This window comes from Macaca nemestrina, chromosome 3 (genome assembly GCF_043159975.1).
Source record: "Macaca nemestrina isolate mMacNem1 chromosome 3, mMacNem.hap1, whole genome shotgun sequence".
Lineage (NCBI taxonomy): Eukaryota > Metazoa > Chordata > Mammalia > Primates > Cercopithecidae > Macaca > Macaca nemestrina.
This window is the reverse complement of record NC_092127.1, coordinates 101,005,159-101,020,256: the sequence shown is the minus strand read 5'-3', so window position 1 is coordinate 101,020,256 and position 15,098 is coordinate 101,005,159. Positions and strand designations below refer to the sequence as shown.

Below are 15,098 nucleotides of genomic sequence, written 5' to 3'. Positions count from 1 at the left end.
AAAGTAAAAAAGAAAACTAAAAGAATTCATTTAACCAGCCTGACCAACATGGAGAAACTCTGTCTCTACTAAAAATACAAAATTAGCTGGGCATTGTAGTTTATGCCTGTAACCCCAGCTGCTCGGGAGGCTGAGGCAGGACAATGGCTTGAACCCGGGAGGCAGAGGTTGCGGTGAGCCGAGATCACACCATTGCACTCCAGTCTGGGCAACAAGAGCTAAACTCTGTCTCAAATAATAATAATAATTCAATATTTACTAGGCTTCTTTTATCTGACAGGCACTGGACTTACAGGAGTGAACAAAACAAAACAACAGTGAGGTTACATATGAAAAATGTCAGTCAACAGTGCTATGGAGAAAAAAAAATAAAAGCAAAAGAGGAAGGGTGGGCCAGAAATGGTGGCTCACGCCTGTAATCCCAGCACTTTGGGAGGCTGAGGTGGGTGGACTGTTTGAGGCCTGGAGTTTGGAGAGCAGTCTGGACGATATGATGAAACCCCATCTCTATTAAATATACAAAAATTAGCCAGGTGTGGTGGCGCACACCTGTAATTCTAGCTACTTGGGAGGCTGAGGCACAAGAATTGCTTGAACCCGGGAGGCAGAGATTGCAGTGAGCCAAGATCACAACAATGCACTCCAACTTGGGTAACAGAGGTGGCCACGGAAGGCCTTTCCAATGAGACCCTCAAGCAGAGCTCTGAGGGTGGCCTTCTGGAGGAGCAGTATATGTCCAAGTGCTCGTCTAAGGAACAGCAAAGAGGCCAGTGAGGCTGAAGCAGAATGAGGGAGGTAAGAGAGCAGGAACTCAGGTTGTATCTACCACTGACCACAGGAAGGACTTTGGCTCTGATCTAAATGACACTGGAAGGCACAGGAAAGTTCTGAGCGAAGAAATGATATCATCTATGTTTAAAGCAGGGGTGTCCAATCTTTTGGCTTCCCTGGGCCACACTGGAAGAATTGTCTTGGGTCACATATAAAATACACTAACATTAACGATAGCTGATGAGCTAAAAAAAAATCACATAATGTTTTAAGAAAGTTTACTAATTTGTGTTGGGCTGCGTTCAAAGCCATCCTGGGCCACATGCAGGTTGGATAAGCTTGGTTTAAAGGATCACTCTGACTTTGGTCACGGGTATGGACAACGCAGGGAGACCACATAAGAGTCCACCGTAATAATATCAAGAGCCAAGATGAGGACACTGTCCTGCACCCCTCCCTCCGTAGCCTATGAGAGCTTCCTGAAGCCTATTTATCTGTGCACGTTCTGCAAAATTGCCTGTCCCAAACAATTCTATTTCCAGACCTCCTCTAACACTGCCCAAACTAGGAAAACAAGGCCAAAAATAAATGATAGTGGTTTAGCTTCAGGCCCATAGGAACTGAATAACTCATTTACATTTAAGAGGGGACTGATAGAGAAGCCTCTATGAATTTAAATAAAAGGAGTAGTGACTGGGGCTAGAAGACATAGGGAGGAGGACAGTGGCAGAAGCTCTGGGGAAGTCATCACCCTTTCTCTTCTCCCTTCGCAAGGCTGACTCCACCACATTGGCACTGTGGGAAGATGAGCAGCAGTGAGGTGGGTGATTAGAAAATTTTGGAATCCTTAGCCCCCAGGGGGAAACAAGAGGAACAGGCAAAATCAAGTTGAGTGTTACATTCACCCAAAACCACACAGCACTGTGCCTACAACCCAGTTCTTCTCCTCCATGAGTCTAGTACATGTCGACTACATAAAGATCAATATCCCTGCTTCCTTCCAGTTTATAATTCAATCATCAGAATTGCAATAAAAATTATGAACAGAGGCCGGGCGCGGCGGCTCACACCTGTAATCCCGACACTTTGAGGGACCAAGTTGGGTGGATCACGAGGTCAGGAGATCGAGACCATCCTGGCTACCACGGTGAAACCCGTCTCTACTAAAAATACAGCTGGGCATGGTGGCGGGCGCCTGTAGTCCCAGCTGCTGGAGAGGCTGAGGCAGGAGAATGGTGTGAACCCAGGAGGTGGAGGATGCAGTGAGCCAAGATCATGCCACTGCACTCCAGCCTGGGCAACAGAGCGAGACTCCGTCCCAAAAAAAAAAAAAAAAATTATGAACAGAAAATTAGATGTGAGCAGCAGCATTACTTCTCAAAATTCTGAGACCTACAGTAAAAAACATCATGATCCAGCATACAAAGATAGAAAAGAAGGAGCATGTAATGTGTGTATACTCCAAAATCATAGAAGGGCTCATTAATTATTGCAAGGGATCCTCTCTCTAATCCATGGGTACAGTTACCATCTCAGACCAGATAATGCCTCATTATAAACACAGTATTTCTTCATTGCTAGTATGACTAACATAAATATGGATCTCAAATCTTTTTCTCACTGTAAATTCAATCAACAGATACCAAAATTATAATATTAGGATGTAGTTGAAGCTACTCAGCTAATCAAATGATCCTGGTTTCTTACCAGAGCCTAATAAATAGAAGCTCACATATGCATTATTTGTTTTGGAAACACTGACAGGGTTTCATTTGAGAAAAAAAATGGGAGCTTTAAAAAATTCCTAAATACTACCAATTTCATTTCTTTCCCATAAGAGACTGAATCCAAATTGGCAAATACAGTCAGGTCCTCTATAATGTTAAAACTTTAAGGCAATACTAATCTTTTCAGACTTAGCATTTGCTAAGTCACAAACTTTTTATTAAACATAAAAAGCTCAAAAGCAACTCTAGGCCAGGCGTGGTGGCTCACACCTGTATTCCCAGCACTTGGGGAGGCCGAGGAGGGTGGATCACCTAAGGTCAGGAGTTCGAGACCAGCCTGGCCAACATGGCAAAACCCCGTCTCTACTAACAACATAAAAAATTAGCTGGGCATGGTGGCACATGCCTGTAATTCCTGCTACTCAGGAGGCTGAGGAAGGAGAATTTCTTGAACCCAGGAAGCGGAGGTTGCAATCAGCCGAGATTGCACCACTGCACCCCGGCCTGGGCAACAGAGCAAGACTCCATCTCAAAAAAAAAAAAAAAGAACTCTAACACAACATCCAGTGTCCAGATCTTAGCTTCTAATACCATTCTAAAGCAAAATAATCCCAGTGCCTTGGAGAAATGGATCATTCCAAGGTTGGGACATGGAAAATACAAAATAAGCCTGAGCATTCTCTGATGCCGGAAATCAGGAAATGCATTAAAAAAGAAAAAGACTCCAGGCATGGTGGCTCACACCTGTAATCCCAGCACTTTGGGAGGCTGAAGCGGGCAGATCACTTGAGGCTAGGAGTTTGAGACCAGCCTGACCAAATGGAAAACCCCGTCTCTACTGAAAAACACAAAAAGTAGCCAGGTGTGGTGTTACATACCTGTAATCCCAGCTACTTGGTAGGCTGAGGCACAAGAATCGCTAGAGCCTGGGAGACGGAGGGTGCAATGAGTCAAGATCATGCCACTGCACTCCAGTCTGGGCAACAAAGACTCCATCTCAAAAAAAAAAAAAAAAAAAAAAAAAAGAAGAAGAAGAAAGAAAAAGCAAGTCCCAGTGGTGAAAGCCAGAACAATTTGAGCAGCAGATTAAACACTGATAATATTGGATTATAAGCCATATAACAAAACAAATATCCATGAGCCCGTACTGATACAAATAACTGAATCAATGAACAGGAGAGAAGGGTCAACTCTTCCCTACAGAAGGGAATTTTAATTAAAAAATGTAGAAGGGCTGGGCACAGTGGCTCAAGCCTGTAATCCCAACACTTTGGGAGGCTGAGGCGGGTGGATCACCAGGTCAGGAGTTCGAGACCAGCCTGGCCAATATGGGGAAACCCCGTTTCTACTAAAAATACAAAAATTAGCCAGGCATGGTGACATGTGCCTGTAATCCCAGCCACTTGGAAGGCTGAGGCAGGAGAATTGCTGAACCCAGGGAGACAGAAGTTGCAGTGAGCCTAAATTGTGCCACTGCACTCCAGCCCGGGTGACAAAGTGAGATTCCATCTCAAAAAAAAAAAAAAAAAAAAAACACGTAGAAGAAAGAAAATAGGGGTTTTGTTTAACCATTGGGGGGGGGGAAAAAAAAAACTAAACAACATGTTCCACAAATGGATGCTTAAATTAATGAATAAAAGTTTAAGGAGAAATGGTAGTTCAAGTTTCTCTCCCAAGATCTCAAATACAAAGGGAACCCGGCAAACAGATTAACATCATAGGTAATAAGAAGTATCGGCTAGGGCACGGTGGCTCATGCCTGTAATCCCAGCACTTTGGGAGGCCAAGGCATGAGGATCACTAGAGGTCAGGAGTTTGAGACCAGCCTGGCCCACATGAAACCCATCTCTACTAAAAATATAAAAAAATTAGCCGGGTGTGGTGGCAGGCACCTGTAATCCCAGCTACTCAGGAGGCTGAGGCAGGAGAATCACTGGAACCTGGGAGGCAAAGGTTGCAGTGAGCCGAGATCGAGCCACTGAACTCCAGTCTGGGCAATAAAGCATGATTCAGTCTCAAAAAAAAAAAAAAACTATTGACATCATGTACCGAATATGACATACTGAGATGGAAACTTTACTTCTCTGACATTTTTCCCCAAAATGTAGAATATTCATCTAAACATGACAGTAAACATCAAACAAATACAAATTGAGGGGCATTCTACAAATTAACTGACCGGGTCTTCTTCACTAGTGTCAAGGTCCATGAAAAAACAATGAAAGGCTGAGGAACTGTCACAGATCAGAGAAAATTAAGGATATTTAGCAGTTAAATGCAAAGTGAGATCATCGATTGGATCCTGGGCAAAAAAAAAAGACAGTGGAAAGACAAGTGAAATCCAAATAAAGCCTGTAGTTTAGTTTATTGTATTATAGTGGCAGGCCCATGTTACTAGTTTTGGCCCTTGTTATGCATGATATTATGGGAACTCTCTGTACTATTTTTTGCAGATTTTCAGTAACTCTCAAATTATTTCACAATTAAAAGTTATTATAAGATAAATACTAAAATAATCAACATCTTTCAATGTTTATAACAGAAGTGTATAGACTTAACATGCCATCTTTGTCGCTGAAACCTTCCTCACCAAGATCTATATAATCCAGTCAAAGCGTACTCTGAAAGCACTGTTTTGTAAAGAATATAAATCAAAAACATCTCTTCCTTACTACTCTGTTATATTTATTTATGACTAGCTGAAATTCAAATAATAAGAGAGTTGTAAGATCCTCCTAAAAACCAAGCTTTAGGGGATATCTCTAGGACTGAGAGGGGAGTAAGAACACTCATCTATCCACAGAAAATTACAAAAAGGAGTTCAATAATTCTTTAGCAAACCATCCAAAGCTTTAAAGGGATTGAGCAATAATTTGTCATTTACCTATTCCCAGAAGATAAAGGGAATAGGTAAATGACAATATATTGGTCTACTCCTTTAAAATATTAGCATTAACAAATGTTTCCTCTCCCTGTAGTAACTTCCGTGCTCAGTAGGTTTTTATCCTTCCAATATCAACTTTAGCTTCATACATTTGGAGGAAGGCCAAGAGTTTTACCAACCCACACTTAACACACTATGAGAGCCGGAATCAGTTTGCACCAGAGCATCATTTTCTGAAAAACCACTTTGAATTATCAGTTTTAAACTGCATACCTACTTTCAAATGAAACTGTGAGAGGCTAAAAAACTCAGTCATCTCGTTTCAACGGTTATCTATTTTCCAACAAATATATATATACAACGCCTACCCACCTTTCCAGACACACACTCTAAGCGCAATTGGCTTTTACCATTTACTCACTCCGCTTAATAGAGCTCGGTCTTAACCAAGGGCTCAGGATCTCAGGATGTGCGGGCTCAGAGGCAGAGCTTTAACACTTATTGATGTAAATGTTGGGATGAGTCAGCCGGACCTTCGAAACAAACCCTAAGGCAGCAGTTTCCGCTTAACAAGGCCACCGAGCATCCGCACGGTGCGTTGCCAAATCCTCCCCAGCTCCTCTCCAGGCTGCCTCCTTGCCGCGTCTCTCAATCTCAGTGGGAGTGGCGGGCACTGCCTTTTCCCTCCTGCACGCCCGGAACCGTTTGTGTGGGCACAGCACACAGCCCGCGCGCTGCACAACCCCTTCGCCGGACCACACCCGGTGCGCCTCAGCGCTCCCCTAGCGCGGCGGCCGGCGCTGGAGGCGCTGCAGCTCCAGGTCACGATAGCAGCCGGCGGTTGGCGGCCTCGGGAGACCCGGACCTCGAGAGAACGAGCTCAGGCAGTGCAGACGCGAACTTCCTATCCCGCGCCTCGGGCTATGGAGGGCCAGAGCTGAGCGCTGTGGCCCCTCCCTAGCGCCCTGGGTTTCCCTGGGTCGGGGTTCGCGGGCGGGGATGAGGCGCGGTCCAGTCTGCCGGGCCGCGATAAGCGCCCTGGGACCCGGCTGAAAGCGCCCACGTATCCCGCGGCGCTGAGCCGCCAGCTGGACGGGAACCACCGCCCTCCCGCGGGGCTAGGGTCACCCTGCCGGGACACGCAGGGAAAAGACAAACACTCCCGCCTCCGAGATCGAACGAATGGACCGGGGTGATTTAACTACGAGAATCACCGGGCGCTCTTCGGACTGATCAATACCTCGTCTGACCTAGATGGGTTTGGTCGCCGCCACTGGCCGGAGCGCCGAAGCACCGGGGACGCTGACAGGTTGTCCAGTCACAAGCGCTGCTCGCCCCCAGAGCAAGTTAAATGGGTGGTTTCTGGTGAATGGGCTTCTGAGAAAGTGGATGCTTGCGCTCCAGGGCCTTAAAAAATCAGGTCAGGGACTGAATCTAACCCGGGGAGGCAAAGGGGAGAAACTTACTGAATGAAAATATTACCATAGTTTAAATGTTATTCTTTATACTCCTGTGACTGACATACTTCTGTGCAATATTCTGATGGTGTGGAAAGGCTGGAAAGTGATTGCACATGTTCAGGAAACGGGCCATCAGGCTGTGTGAGTGTAGCCATCCCAACATCTGCTGCGTCTGCCCTAGGAAATTAGTACCTGTATGCACATATTTCCTGGTTTGCATTTACAAACAAAAATCATAATATCATTTAAGTTGTTTAAATCAACACTAGGAATAACTATTAATGGTTCACTCAATGCAGGAAAGTTTTAGCTAGGAAGCCTATATAAGAAAATTGACTCTACGTAATTTTTTAAAAAAAATTTAAAAACACCATACCGCATGCTTTGGTGCGCCCAAACGTTTGGGTAAAATTATTCTTTTGAATTAATTTCTGTCAGTTTCAAGACCCTTAAAGACCCATATAGAAATATATATTAGTCATACTTCATTTTAAGACAAAATTAAGGCCAGCGCGGCGGCTCATTCCTGTAATCCCAGCACTTTGGGAGGCTGACACAGGCAGATCGCTTGAGGCCAGGAGTTCGAGACCAGCCTGGCCAACGTGGTGAAACCCTGCCTCTACTAAAAATACAAAAGTTATCTGGGTGTGGTGGCGAGGCTGTAATTCCAGCTACTCGCGAGGCTAAGGAAGGAGAAGCTCTTGAACATAGGAGGCAGGGGATGCAATGACCCGAGATCCCACCACTGCACTCCAGCCTGGGCCACAGAGTGAGACTGTCTCAAGAGAAAAAAAAAAAAAAAAAAACCGAAGATAAAGTTTTCAGACCTGGCAGTTAAGGACTGTTTGCAAAAACTGAAAAATCTCCAAAGAATAAATTTTATTTTAATTTTCTTTTTAGTTCAACCAGATAAGTGAAAAGAATAAAATTGTATGATACCAGAAAAAATGAAAACATTTCAAGCAAGATCTGAAGGCCCTACAGGAGGCGACTGAACAAAAATGGAGAAAACACACATGAAACTGCTGTGCACATTTTTAAAAACGGATACTTAGTTGAATATAGCGTTTTGTAATTATGCAAAATAAAAACAAATCAAAACCCTGTACATAGAGACCAGGCACGGTGGCTCACGCCTGTAATCCTAGCACTTTGGGAAGCCGAGGCATGTGGTCACCTGATGTCAGGAGTTCGAGACCAGCCTGGCCAACACGGTGAAACCCTTCTCTACTAAAAATACAAAAATTAGACCGGGCGCTGTGGCTCACGCCTGTAATCCTAGAATTTTGGGAGGCCCAGTCGGGCAGATCACCTGAGGTCAGAAGATCGAGATCATCCTGGCTAACACGGTGAAACCCCGCCTCTACTAAACACACACACACACACAAATTAGCCGGGCGTGATGGCGGGCGCCTGTAGTCCCAGCTACTCAGGAGGCTGAGGCTGGACAATGGCGTGAACCCGGGAGGTGGAGCTTGCGGTGAGCCGAGATCGCGCCACTGCACTCCAGCCTGGGCAGCAGAGCGAGACTGTCTCAAAAAAAAAAAAAAAAAAAAAAAAATTAGCTGGGCATGGTGGCACATGCCTGTAATCCCAGCTACCTAGGAGGCTGAGGCAGGAGGATCGCTGGAGCCAGGGAGGTGGAGGCTGCAGTGAGCCAAGATCATGCCACTGCCAAGATCATGCCAATGCCTGTCACTGGGTGACAACGCAAGACTCCATGTCAAGAAAACAAACAAAAAAAACCTATACATAGAAAATTGCTGGGCAAGGAGTGGCAGCTCACTCCTGTAATCCCAACACTTTGGGAGGCAGAGGCGAAATAATTGCTTTAGCCCAGGTGTTCAAGACCAGCCTGGGCAACAGAGTGAGACCCTATCTCTATTTAAAAAAAAAAAAATTTAATTACACTGGGTGTGGTGGCTCACACCTGTAATCCCAGCACTTTGGGAGGAGACCAGAGGATTGCTTGAGCCCAAGAATTCGAGACCAGCCTAGGCAACACAGGGAGTCCTTGTCTCTACAAAAAAATTTTAAAAACTTAGCTGGATGTGATGGCACATACCTGTGGACCTAGCTATTTGGGGGACTGAGGTGGAAGGATTGCTTGAGCCCAGGGGTTCAAGGCTGCAGTGAACCATGATCAGAGTGAGACCCCACTTTAAAAAAAAAAAAGAAAGAAAATAGCAGGAAAGTGTTCATTTGTTCTAGGTAGTAATATGGAATGTCTTTTATCTTGTATTTTAGTATAAGTTTCTAAATTTAATGTAACAAATTTAGAAAATTATAAATTTTATAACAAAAAAATGGATTTTGTTTAAAAGTAAAATGAACTGATAAAATAAACATATAAAGACACATGGCAATACTTAGAGTCATATCCTCACTTGAAATAGGACTAAACCTATAAAAAATTCTTCCTTACTTTTAGTCTAATTTTAAAAATATTTTAGATTGTGATGTTTCATATTTATAGGTCGGTTTATTTGCTAAATAAAGTTATATTGGGAGGCAGTGGAAAATTAAATAAAAATTAAAGTTATATTAGTTCCTAACCTCATCCTAATACTTTATCAAATTCTATTTGATAAGTTCAGATTAAAGCCAGCATTTTATAAATGTATTGCATTGTATAGAAATAAGTCATTTTAACTTGTAAGTTAGCATTGTTTTTGGAGCTAGCCATAGAATTTTAGAGAAAAAGGACCTTCCTCTTTAGGTCAGATGTTAGATGACTTTCCTCATTTTACAGATAAATCACCAATGCAAAGCAGACTGATTTGCACAAGGTTAAAGGTTAAATGACTCACAGCCTTCCAAGCCATTGCCCTCTGCCCTCCACCACATGACCTTTCTTTTATTTTACCAGACAAGAGTCACTGCCCAGTATTTATAGAGCCCCATATTGGGACTCCTGCTGAATGCCTGTGCACCAGTTGCAAAATGCTGGTAAGGCCCCAGTATGCTACATTTCTTAGTGCTTACTCCAAAGGTGAACTCCAAAATGGTCAATTTTCCCCTGGCAAGATCAGGTTTCAGACAGGATTCCCCATGGGCCTGGGGGCATTTGGGTTACATATATAACAGATGTATTCTGTCCGAGTATATCTATTTTCATTACCACTCCAAGTTAAGAAAATAAAAAAACAGTGGCCGAGAGGCTATGTGCACAGTATTCTCCCACAGCCCGGCTCACAGCTGTCAGGCTTTTGACTAATTTGGCAAGAGAAAGTTCAGTCTATAATGGTGCAAACAGTTATTGTAAATAAAATAATGGAAACAGTTTAAACAACTCTTTCTAAAGATTTCAGTATAAAAGGAAGGTGAGAGAAAGGAATATAGGTAGAGGCTATCTTAGGGTTCAGAGAAAATATTCACGTGGTTTGAATTAGACAGACTAGAACATGTGTGCATGCCAAGAGGACAAGCCATAAAGAAAGAAAGAGTTGTTGGTAGTATCAGGTCCCTTGGGAAGCATAATGAAAATGGGATCCAGAGGAATTAGAATTAGAAAAGAAAAGGAAACTTTAGAATCCCTCATGCTCTTCCTTTCCAAATTGGGCCAGGCAGAATGGCTCCTGCAAGGAAAAGTGGCAAGAAGAAGGGCTGTTCTGCCATAAATGACGTAGTGACCCAAGAATACATCATCAGCATTCACAAACGCATTCACAGAGTGGGCTTCAAGAAGTGTGCCCCTGGGGCACTCAGAGAGATCGGAAAATTTGCCATGAAGGAGATGGGAACTCCAGATGTGTGCATTAATACCAGGTTCAACAAAACTGTCTGGGCCAAAGGAATAAGGAATGTTCCATACCGCATCTGTGTACAGTTGTTCAGAAAATGTAATGAGGCTAAAGATTCACCAAACAATCTCTATAATTTGGTATATATCTGATTACTTATATACCTGTTACCATTTTCAAAAATCTACAGACAGTCAATGTGGATGAGAACTAACCACTGAGCATCATATACATCAAATAAGTTATAAAATTGCCTATATATATATATGGAAGTTGATATGGTTTTGCTGTGTCCCTACCCAAATCTCATCTTTTTTTTTTGAGATGCAGTCTTGCTGTGTCACCCAGGCTAGAGTGCAGTGGCGTGATCCCAGCTCACTGCAACCTCTGCCTCGTGGGTTCAAGTGATTCTACTGCCTCAGCCTCCTGAGTAACTGGGCTTACAAGCACGTGCCCCCATGCCCAACTAATTTTTGTATCTTTAGTAGAGACAGGGTTTTACCATGTTGGCCAGGCTGGTCTCGAACTCTTGACCTCAGGTGATCCACCACCTCGGCCTCCCAAAGTACTAGGATTACAGGCATGAGCCATGGCTCCCAGCCCAAATTGAATTGTCGTTCCCATAATCCCCACGTGTGGCAGGAGGGACCTGGTGGGAGGTAATTGAATCATAGGGTGATTACTCCTATGCTGCTGTTCTGACAGTGAGTTCTCATGAGATCTAATGGTTTCATAAGGGGCTTTTCCCCTTTTGCTCGGCACTTCTCCTTCCTGCCACCATGTAAAGAAGAATGTGTTTGCTTCCCCTTCTGCCACGACTGTAACTTTCCTGAGGCCTCCTTAGCCAGGCCGAACTGTAAGTCAATTAACCTCTTTCCTTTATAAATTACCCAGTCTCAGGTATGTCTTTATTAGCAGTGTAAGAACATACTAATGCAGAAACTTTTCAAAAAATTGTCACAAAAGGGAAGGAAGTTGGATGTATCCTCATGGAGGTAAATGGATTTTTTGTTGTTGTTGTTTTTTGTTTTTGAGACAGAGTCTCACCCTATTGCCCAGGCTGGAGTGCAGTGGCACAATCTCAACTCACCACGACCTCCACCTCCTGGGTTCAAGCAATTCTCCTGCCGCAGCCTCCCAAGTAGCTGGGATTACAGGCACACACCACCATGCTTGGCTAACTTTTGTATTTGTAGTAGAGACGGGGTCACACCATGTTACCTAGGCTGGTCTTGAACTCCTGGCCTCAAAGGGATCTGCCTGCCTCGGACTCCCAAAGTGCTGGGATTACAAGTGTGAGCCACCACACCTGGCTGAGGTAAATGCTTTAATTACAGAAAATTGAAATAAATATCTGGCCCATAACTATACTTTCTCTCTGAAGTTGATGGATGTGCTGAGGGTATGGGTGTGAATGCCTGATTCAGGATTTGGGAAAATGATGAATATTTGAATAGGCTTGTATTAGTTTTCTATTGCTGCCATAACAAATTGCCACAAACTTAGTGGTTTAAGACAACACCAGTATATTACATTTCTACGGGTCAGAAGTCTAAAATGGGTCTAGTGGTCTAAAATCAAAATGTCGGCAGGTCTGTGTTCCTTTCTGGAACCTTTTCCATCTTGTAGAGGCCACGGGCATTCCTGGGCTCTTGGCCCCTTTCTCCATCTGCAAAGCCAGCAGTATAGCAGCTCTGTGACCCTGCTTCTGTCATCACGTCTTTGATTTTCTTCTGCCTCCCTCTTCCACCTTTAAGGACCCTTGTTATTACAATAGGCCCACTGGATAAGCCAGGATAATCTCCCTATTTTAAAGTTATTTAGGCCAGGTACAGTCATTTGGGCAGGCTTACACCTATAATCCTAGCACTTTGGGAGGCCAAGGCGGGTAGATTACGAGGTCAGAAGTTCAAGACCAGCCTGGCCAACATAGTGAAACCCCGTCTCTGCAAAAAATACAAAAATCAAGCGGGCATGGTGGCATGAGCCTGTAGTCCCAGCTACTTGGGAGGCTGATGCAGGAGATCACTTGAACCGGGGAGGCAGAGGTTGTCGTGAGGCAAGACTGTGCCATTGCACTCCAGCCTGGGCAACAGAGCGAGACTCCATCTCAAACAACAAAAGAAAGTCATTTGATTAACAATCTTCATTTCATCTGGAACCTTAATTCTCCTTCGCTAAGTAACCTATCATTCACATTCTGGGGAATAAGACATGGACACCTTTGAGAGGTCATTTTTCTGCTCACCACACGGCCCCAAGGAAATGGAAGAGGATGCTAATGGAGGGACCCACTGGCACCCATTGAGTTGGTATGAAGAGTGTTTTAAACTGAAACATTTAAGATACAGAAAGAAGCCTTTCTGGAGCTTCCCTTATTTGACTAAAGGCAGAGCTTTCAGAGAGTGAAGCTGCCATAAATTCCCTCTTGGGGAGCTTCACTGCCAATAAGGAGACTTTACTGCCTGGAAGAAAACTCCACTGCCAGGAAGGAGACCACTTGCACCTGAATGACAAATTGCATAACTGAACATATCACTAATTGTCATACCATCATTTCTTTCCCTAAAAGCCCATTTGTCTTTCCATAAAAGCATATTTGTTTTCCCATAGATCCCTTTCCTCCTCTCTTTTCCCATATTATTGGCATATAAACTCTCATCCCTAACTGTACAGAGAGTCTCTTCACCTGAATAAGTGTAAATAAACCTTGTCTATTCTCCTGTTCATCCATCGATTGCCAGTTAATTTACAGGCCCCCAAGCACTGGACCTACGTTGGCAGAGGAAGTTTTTTCTCCCAACACTAATATGAGACAGAGACTGCACAGCAACACCAAGGCCCCTACTACTTGGGATGGGACTCTAAACAGTGGTTTGAAAGCTGCAAATGGGCATGGCTTTCTCATTCACAAAGATGTAAAGGTAAAGGGTTAGGGTACGGTTTTGTTGGGTGGGTAAGGCAATGGAAAGATGAAGCAAAGGAGTCGTGTGAGTGAAGTGATTCACCGTCATAGGAAAGCGAAACCAGGAATAGGTAGGGAGAAAGAAAGTACATGGAGGGGTCACATGGAGATGGCAAGAGCTGAAACAGGAGGATCAGGTCACTGAGTGGGATGCTGGCATTTAATATTCACATTCCAGGTTTTGATAAGGTCCCACGGTTTGAACACAAGAGTGAAGTTATGGAAGTGGAAGGGAAGTGTATTTGTTTTCTATTGCTAGAGTAACAAATTACCATCAAGTTATTGTCTTAAAACAATACCCATTTATTATCTCCCAGTTGTGGAGGTCAGAAGTCTAGACTCTGCTCAGGGTATCATGAGGCCAAGTCAAAGTGTCAGCCAGCTGAACTCTTAGCTGGACGCTCTTCTCTAAAGAACCAAGCAGAGTCAGGTTATTGGCAGAATCCATTTCTTTTTGGTTCCAGGACTGAGTTTCCTGTGTCCTTGCTGAATGTCAACCAGGGGCACCCTCAGCTCCTCTTGGCTGCCTGCATTTCTTCTCATGTGGCCCCTCCACTTTCAAAACAGTTTGAGTCTCGCTCTTTTTCCCAGGCTGGAGTGCAGTGGCATGATCTCGGCTCACTGCAACCTTCGCCTCCCAGGCTCAAGCAATTATCCTGCCTCAGCCTCCTGAGTAGCTGGGACTATAGGCATGTGTCACCATGCCCAGCTAATTTTTGTTATTTTTAGTGGAGACGGGGTTTCACCATATTGGCCAGGCTGGTTTCAAACTCCTGACCTCAGGTGATCCACCCACCTTGGCCTCCCAAAAGTGCTGGGATTACAGGCGTGAGCCACCATGCCCAGGCTCTTTCTGCCTTTTAAAGGGCTTATATGATTAAATCAGGTCTACCTTTACAATCTTGGTATTTTACAGTCAACTGACTTAGGATTTTAGTTATATCTTCAAAATCCTTCAGATCAGTACCTGGATTAGTGTTTGATGAAATAACCAGGGAATGAACTAGAATTGTAGGGGTTAGGGGAGAGGGAGATCTTTAGAATTCTGCCAATTCTGGAGATGGAGTTGAGATCAGAGAGCACAGAAGCTAGGGTGATGGGATGATCATCAAAATAAACACAGAAGTTAACCAAGATAGCAATAATCTTGGAGAGATGAGAAAGGTCAAAAAGCAGGTGTCAAAGTCTTTTAGACATGGAAAGTGAACAGAAGGTGGGTTTTACACAGAGACAGACAGCATGGGGGAGGGGGCAGGGGATCATGGGGGTAGTAAGAGCCCAGATGCTGGAGCCAGAGCACCTTGGTTCGTATAACTTGCTTTATATAGCAGATAAGAGACCAATTAAGAAGTAATTCATTTGGTTATAAAGTTTATTTGGGGCCAGGTGCACTGGCTCACACCTGTAATCCCAGCCCTTTGGGAGGCCGAGGCAGGTGGATCACGAGGTCAGGAGATCGAGACCATCCTGGCCAACATGCTGAAACCCCATCTCTACTAAAAATACAAAAATTAGCTGGACGTGGTGGCATGCACCTGTAGTCCCAGC

The 15,098-nt window shown here is 44.1% G+C and overlaps 2 protein-coding genes across 2 annotated transcripts in view; one reads left to right on the top strand and one right to left on the bottom strand.

Moving 5' to 3' along the window:
• LOC105479643 (ATP binding cassette subfamily G member 2 (JR blood group)) overlaps positions 1-6,300 on the bottom strand; it is a 61,411-nt gene extending 55,111 nt beyond the window's left edge. Inside the window, exon 1 of the mRNA XM_011737725.2 lies at positions 5,804-6,300. The gene's annotated coding sequence lies outside the window, so the exon portion shown is untranslated. The remainder of the gene's footprint in view (positions 1-5,803) is intronic.
• A 3,781-nt stretch (positions 6,301-10,081) lies between these two features.
• On the top strand, positions 10,082-11,075 carry LOC105479645 (large ribosomal subunit protein eL31-like). Its single transcript, XM_071093314.1, has one exon. It carries the CDS (start codon positions 10,414-10,416, stop codon positions 10,735-10,737), a length of 324 nt encoding a protein of 107 aa, XP_070949415.1. The 5' UTR covers positions 10,082-10,413; the 3' UTR covers positions 10,738-11,075.
• Positions 11,076-15,098: the final 4,023 nt, after the last annotated feature.